Source organism: Mus pahari, chromosome 10 (assembly GCF_900095145.1).
Source record: "Mus pahari chromosome 10, PAHARI_EIJ_v1.1, whole genome shotgun sequence".
NCBI classification, from domain to species: domain Eukaryota; kingdom Metazoa; phylum Chordata; class Mammalia; order Rodentia; family Muridae; genus Mus; species Mus pahari.
This window is the reverse complement of record NC_034599.1, coordinates 16,566,340-16,572,763: the sequence shown is the minus strand read 5'-3', so window position 1 is coordinate 16,572,763 and position 6,424 is coordinate 16,566,340. Positions and strand designations below refer to the sequence as shown.

Here is a 6,424-nt window from a genome sequence, read left to right as displayed (position 1 = left end):
CTCTCTCTCTCTCTCTCTCTCTCTCTCTGTTGCGGAAAATGTCTTGGTGGATATGAGCCGCTGCTTCTTTCTGAGACTGGTTCACATGTGGCCTAAGGCTGCTACTGAGTTGACCTGCTCGCCCTGTCTCCACCTCCCGAGTCCTGGGAAGACAGATGGTGTCTCCCAAGCCCGTTTCTTCTGCCGTGGCCCTGCACTGCACCCTAGAGCGCTCGGCTCCCTAGGCTTGAGGAAAGAAGGGCCCCTCCCCCAACTCCTGGCAGTTCTAACGAGACAGCTGACGCACGCGCAGGACCCTCAGCAGCTCGCTTGGTTTGTGCTCCTACCAACCCTTTGACACTTGGGGAAACTGAGACGGGCCGCAAATATGTTCAGCATGTAGGGGCTCGCGCGCTCGTGTGTGTGTGTGTGTGTGTGTGTGTGTGTGTGTGTGTGTCTCCACTCAATAACTCCCTGCAGTCTAGAATTCCTGGTGGCCTCCTGACCTCCAGCCCAGTAACCTTTCCTCAGTTGGCCCGCTTTTGAAGGTCCCCTGAGACTGTCTGGGTCTTCTCTCTGCTTCTTGCATAAAGTTCCAGATCGTCTAAAATCTTCCATTTTTCCAGGTTTGCTTTCCACCTTGGGTCCAAGCTGGTTCCTCATCCTCTGGGAACTGTTCCTGGCAATGTCCCCCTCTAAAACCTGTCCTAAATGTCACTTGGTTCTAGAGCCATCCAGTGTAGAGCCCAGTAGTCACCTCACAGAAAGAATATATACAATGTTGGGAGTAGGGTCGAATGCCTGTCACCCCAGCACCGAGGTAGAGGCAGGAGGTTAAGGGTTCAAGGCCAGCCTCCACCACACAGCAGGTTTCAGGTTTACAGCCAGGCTGGGCTGCAAGTGAACCTCAAACTAAAAAACCAAAAACGAAAAGCCATTGCGGCACACATCTTCACTTTCAGCCTTAGAGAGAACAGTTACCTCAGAAACAGTTACCTCAGGCCACCCTGGTCTGTGCTGAGTTCTAGGCCAGCAAAGGCTTCATAGCTCTAATAAAGTGTGCGTGTGCGAGACAGACAGACAGACAGAGGCTTTTCTGGGCTCCAGGGCACCCTGGCCCTGACTATGCCATTCCACATTTGGTGTGCTGTGCCAGGACTCAGTGTAGGAAATGCATGCTTCAACCGCTGCCATGCATGCACCTCTTCCTGTTCCAGAGATGGGACAACTGAAGCTCAGGGACATTATTACTTTGGTGGCTGTTGTTCTTGTTTCCAGACAGGGTTTCTCTGTGTCGCCCTGGCTGTCCTGGAACTCACTCTGTAGACCAGGCTGGCCCTGATCCACTCCCTCTACCTTTGTCTACTGAGTGTTAGGATTAAAGGCGTGGGCCACCATGCCTGGTTCTATCCCCCTTTCTTCTTTCTTTCTTTCTTTTCGTCTTTTTGAGACAGGGTTTCTCTGTATAGCCTTTGCTGTTCTGAAACTCTGTAGACCAGGCTGGCCTCAAACTCAGAGATCTGCCTGTCCCTGCTGGGACTAAAGGCGTGTGCCATCACCCATTGCATGGCCTCTGTACCCCCTTTCATTAGACTGCCTTCATGATGTAGCTGGAGTGTGCAGGTGAAGGCACTGCTGACAAGCCTGCTGACTGATTCTCTTCCAGGGTTCACATGGAGGAAGGAGAGCAACAACTCCTAAATGTTGTTCATGCACCACGCTGTGTGCACCCCTCAGTCACCGCACACCCCCACACTAAATAAACGTGATATAAAGATCTTTTTAAAAAAGAACCCAAATCTATGTTCTGTGTGGTGGCACACAGTGCTTGCCTACCGTGCAAGAAGCCTTGGAACCCAAACCCAGCACTGCATGAACTCACTGTGCCCATCACCAGGACTGTCATCCCAGCACTTTGGGGAGGTAGAGGCAGGGGGATCATGCATTCAAGACTGTTCTGAACTAAAACCTTGAACCAGGACAGAAAAGAGGCCAGATACCAGACTCCAGGTCACACATCCTCCAGAGCGAGACCAGGTCTCAACATGAATGAATAACAGCCAGGCATGGTGGCACACATCTGCAATTCCAGAGTTCAAGACCAGCCTCAGCTCATAGCAAATTTGAGGCCAGCACAGCACAAGTTTGAGCTACTTGACACCCAGGGTTCGGAGATTTACGGACAGGCGAGATAGCGCGGGGCAGGTAAAGGTGCCTGTGTGGACAACCTGTCTGATTCGCTGGATTCGCATGGGAAGAGAGAACTAAATCTCGAAAGTTCTCCGATGTGTGCCCCCGAACTCCAAAATAAAAACTTTTAACACAGAGAAAAAAATATATACCTTAAAAAACAAAAACAAAAATCCCAGGAAACAAACGAATGAAGCCGTATCAGCCATCAGCCGGGAGCACCGGTGACAGCCTTGCTTTAATCAGGGACAAGACTGGAGGACTGATTGTCAATCCACAGACCAACCGATCAACTGTCAGTGTGGACAGCACATCATGGGCAGCTCATCATAGGCAGCTCACATATGCACCCACCGTGGCGGGAGGACCCGACTGAGGTCGGGGGTCCTGTCAGTCCTTGTACCCCATCTTAGGCTCTTGGAGAAGGAAGAGAACAGGAAGCCAGCCATATCCAACCCTCATCCCTCCTCAGTTATGACACAACCTCCCACGAACTGACAGCATGTCCACCCTACATTCAGGGAATATGGGACAGCTTGTACGATACAGCGGGAGAGGTGTTACTCTCCCGGAGAGCCTCTCCTCACCTTCCCAATGGGGTCAACCGGGAAAAGACAAGTTCACTGTCTCCTTTTGTCTCAGTAGAATAATTTATATATCAACCTTACAGTATGTACAGACCCACGCATGGAGAGGAGGGAGGCCCATTCTCATTACCAGCCAGGACAGAAACTACTCCTGCTTAATAAACAAACAAACCAAAACCCTGTAAGCATCGGGGGCTGGGGGAGTGGGTTAGACAGGGGTATCTGGGGAGAGACTGGAGTGGAGGCTACAGTACCGTGTACAGAGATGTAACAGGGCAGGCGAGGAATGATGGCCCCCACTGCCCTGCTGCAGACTGGTTCCATGTGGCAGGGGGAAATGGGTTTTCCTTTTTAAAAGTCCCCTCACCCCCATGGCTTGGAGAAAATGGCCTTGCTCTATCCGTATTGCTTAGGGACTGCCTGTGGCTGGGGATGGGCTGGGGGTAGGGGGTCAGGCTCAGTAAGATGGGGAGAGGGCTGCCCAGGTTGGGAGGATGTGGTACCACCATTATTGCTTCCTCCTAGGGCAATGAGAGTTGATGTAGGGGAGCGGAGTGATGGGCTGAAGGGTGGTTGAGTGGATGCTGGCAAAGGAGTGTCTATGCTGGGAGAGAGGACCCAGGGAGCAGGAGGGAGCCATGGAGACTTCATCTATGGCCACAGGAATCGTTAAGGCAGAAACAAGAGGAAGAAGCAGCTGGAAGGAGGATGTGTTTGTGCGTGTGGAACAGAGCCCCCTTCCTCCAACGGAGAGAATTCAAAGTGACCCAAAGTGGACCAGGAAGATGGCATCCGGAGAAGGGAATGGAGACTTGGGACCCCAAGCTGAGGCTGGTGAACGGAGTGAAACCAAGAGTCCCCGGATCATAAAGCAACAGCCCATCTGACCACCTCTTCAACCACGTGGCCAGAGTCGTACAAAAAAAGACAGAAAACAGAAAGAGAAGAGAGACATGGAAGACTTTGTGGTAGAGGACAGTGAGCCAGGGAGAGGCCTGCTGTGGACCAGCCCCTCCTGGGCCAGCCTCTCCTGTGGCTATTCCCAATCGGGTTGTAGAGTCCCTCTGAACGGAGGGACTGACCCAAGGGCAGTGCCACACCTAGGCTTGAATCTTAAGGAGCAAGTCTCCAAAGAGGCAGGAGGATGGCGCCTTGGAACTGAGGTTGATGGGTGGGGTGACGAGGGAAGGAGGTGGGCCTAGGGACAGGGAGGGAGAGCATCTACAGCTGATGTGTTTCATTCTTTTTTTTTTTTTTTCTTTTTGTTCTTTTTCTAAAAACGTTACAATTAAAATTCAAAAAAATAAAATCCCTTTTTTTGGGGGACTTCAGTTCCTGGCTCTCCATACCCCACCTCAACAAAAAGGCCCTGTGGGCAAGGGCGGGGGGGGGAAGGGTGAAAAAAAGAAAAGAGAAAAAACCCACTTTTCTGTTTTCTTTTTTCTCAGGAGGGCCAGGAGTCGTTGAGGTGGTCTGTGGTGAGTGGAGAGTGTGGGGAGGAGGGAGGAACCAAAGGTGAAGGGAAAAGGGATCAGGCAGGGTCTCCCTCTGACCCCCACCTGCCTGGAGCAGAGATGACGGCAGAATTGTCTCCTGATGTCCCCGAGCAGGCAGAACAAGCCCTCATGGCAGCCAGGTGGTCTCTTGGGGCCTCCACCTCTGCCGCCGTGGAGGGGAGGCCCAGGAGGCCCGGGGCCTCCTCTGAGTGGGACAGGGTCCTCAAGTCAGGCAGAATAGGGGTTCCAGGGCTGAAGGAACAGCGCACAGCCTCCACAGACTCCTCAGGAGCGCCGTGTGTTAAGGCTGTCTCCTGCTTCAAGCTCTCTGCCACCTCCACCACTGCAGGGCTCTGGCCTTTGACCTTTGACTGTTCCATGGCTTGGGCTCGGGTATCATGTGGAGCCATGGGGGTTTCCTCAGTGCAAGGCAATCCTGGAACCTCCACTGAACCCTCTTCGTCCTCTTCCTCCAAGGTGAGCTCAAATTGGAATTTGTCAGGCAGGGCCGGATCGCTGAGCTCTCCTGGCTCCTCTTCCAGGGTTGGGGAGGGACTCTGCCGGATAGCACTGTGATACCAATCCCGGTTGTCTTCCAGCGTGTCCAGGATGTCTTGGGCATCGGGGTGGACGAGATCGGCCCACGTCTCCCACAGTGGGTGAACAATGTAGTCGATGAAGCCCACCTAGAAGAGAGAAATGTGGTCTAAACAATCGGTTTGATGGAGCAAGTAGAAGGACCTACTCAATTAAAAACAATCTTCCAATGGCTGGGGTACACAGCTCAGTTGATTGGCAGGCAGCGCTTTTGCCTAAGGTAGGAATCCCTGGGTTCCATCCCAGAGATGTGTCAATTAGGCGTGCTGGTGCAGGCCGGTAACAAAAGCACTTGGGAAGCTGAGGCAAGAGGGCTTGGATGCTCAAACTCATTCTTTTTTGAGACAGGGTTTCTCTGCATAGCCCCAGCTGTCCTGGAACTCACTCTGTAGACCAGGCTGGCCTCGAACTCAGAAATCCGCCTGCCTCTGCCTCCCGAGTGCTGGGATTAAAGGTGTGCACCACCACACCCGGTTCAAAGTCATTCTTGAGTTTGAGAACAACAGCCTAGGGTACATAAGATCCTGTCACCAAAAACAAAAAAACAACCCACCCTTAAACCCACCAGCTGAACAAACAAAACCCAAAAATAAAATTCAACAAACAGCCGGAAGGCAACAGCTCATGTTTTAATTCCAGGACTAGGAAAGCAAAGGCGGAAAGGAGGGCAGGTCTCAGAGTTCAAGGTCAGCCTGGTCTACAGAGTGAGTTCCAGGACAGCCAGGGCCATACAGAGAAACCCTGTCTCAAAACCCAAAACCAAGCAAGCAAGCAAACAAACAAACTGGGCTAAGATGGCTAAGCTGTTAAGAAAACCGGCTACTCTACTAGGGGACACAGGTTCAATTCCCAACACTCACAATGAAGCTCACATCTGCCTATAAATCCAGTTCTAGGTCACCTGATGCCTTAGTCTGGCCTCCATAGACAACAGGAAAACATACATTCAAGCGAAAGTCTCAAACACATAAAAATGTATAGTTAAAAACAAAACAAAACAAAACAAAACAAAACGGGGCTGTTGATGGCTCAGCAGTTAAGAGCACTGGCTGCTCTTCCAGAGGACCTGAGTTCAATTCCCAGCAACCACATAGTGGCTCACAACCATCTGAATGGGATCTGATGCCCTCTTCTGGTACATCTACAGACAGCTACAGTGTACTCATATGAATAAAGTAAATAAATAAATCTTAGAAATAAAAATGCTTCCCTATAGTTAACTATTAAAAGGAAAAAAAAAAAACCCTCACTTAACAAACAAGGTGTCTGTCCTGACGACGTCTGAGGTTGAATTCTGGCCTTGGCCTATGTGTACACTTATGGTGTAGACAGACACACACACATACACACACACTCTTCCACCTTCTAACCCACAAAATTTGCTTTTTAAACCTTGCACAAGTAGGATGAGAAAACAAATGAGACATGATGCTAACAGCAACTGCTGGTGCCGGTATGGCAACGTGAGCCTTTAGTCCCACCACTCGGGAGGCAGAGGCAGAGGCGGAGGCGGAGGCAGAGGAGGCAGAGGCAGAGGCAGAGGCAGAGGCAGAGGCAGAGGAGGCAGAGGCAGAG

The 6,424-nt window shown here is 51.4% G+C and overlaps 1 protein-coding gene across 4 annotated transcripts in view; it reads right to left on the bottom strand.

Moving 5' to 3' along the window:
* Positions 1-2,360: 2,360 nt before the first annotated feature.
* The window catches only part of Pde4a (phosphodiesterase 4A), a 45,219-nt gene continuing 41,155 nt past the window's right edge, over positions 2,361-6,424 (bottom strand). For 3 of the 4 annotated variants that reach the window (XM_021208142.1, XM_029543086.1, XM_021208144.2), the window contains one exon: positions 2,361-4,938. In XM_021208142.1, coding sequence (XP_021063801.1) covers positions 4,288-4,938 — 651 coding nt within the window. In that variant the 3' untranslated portion in view covers positions 2,361-4,287. The remainder of the gene's footprint in view (positions 4,939-6,424) is intronic. The other variant, XM_021208143.1, reaches the window with a different exon arrangement.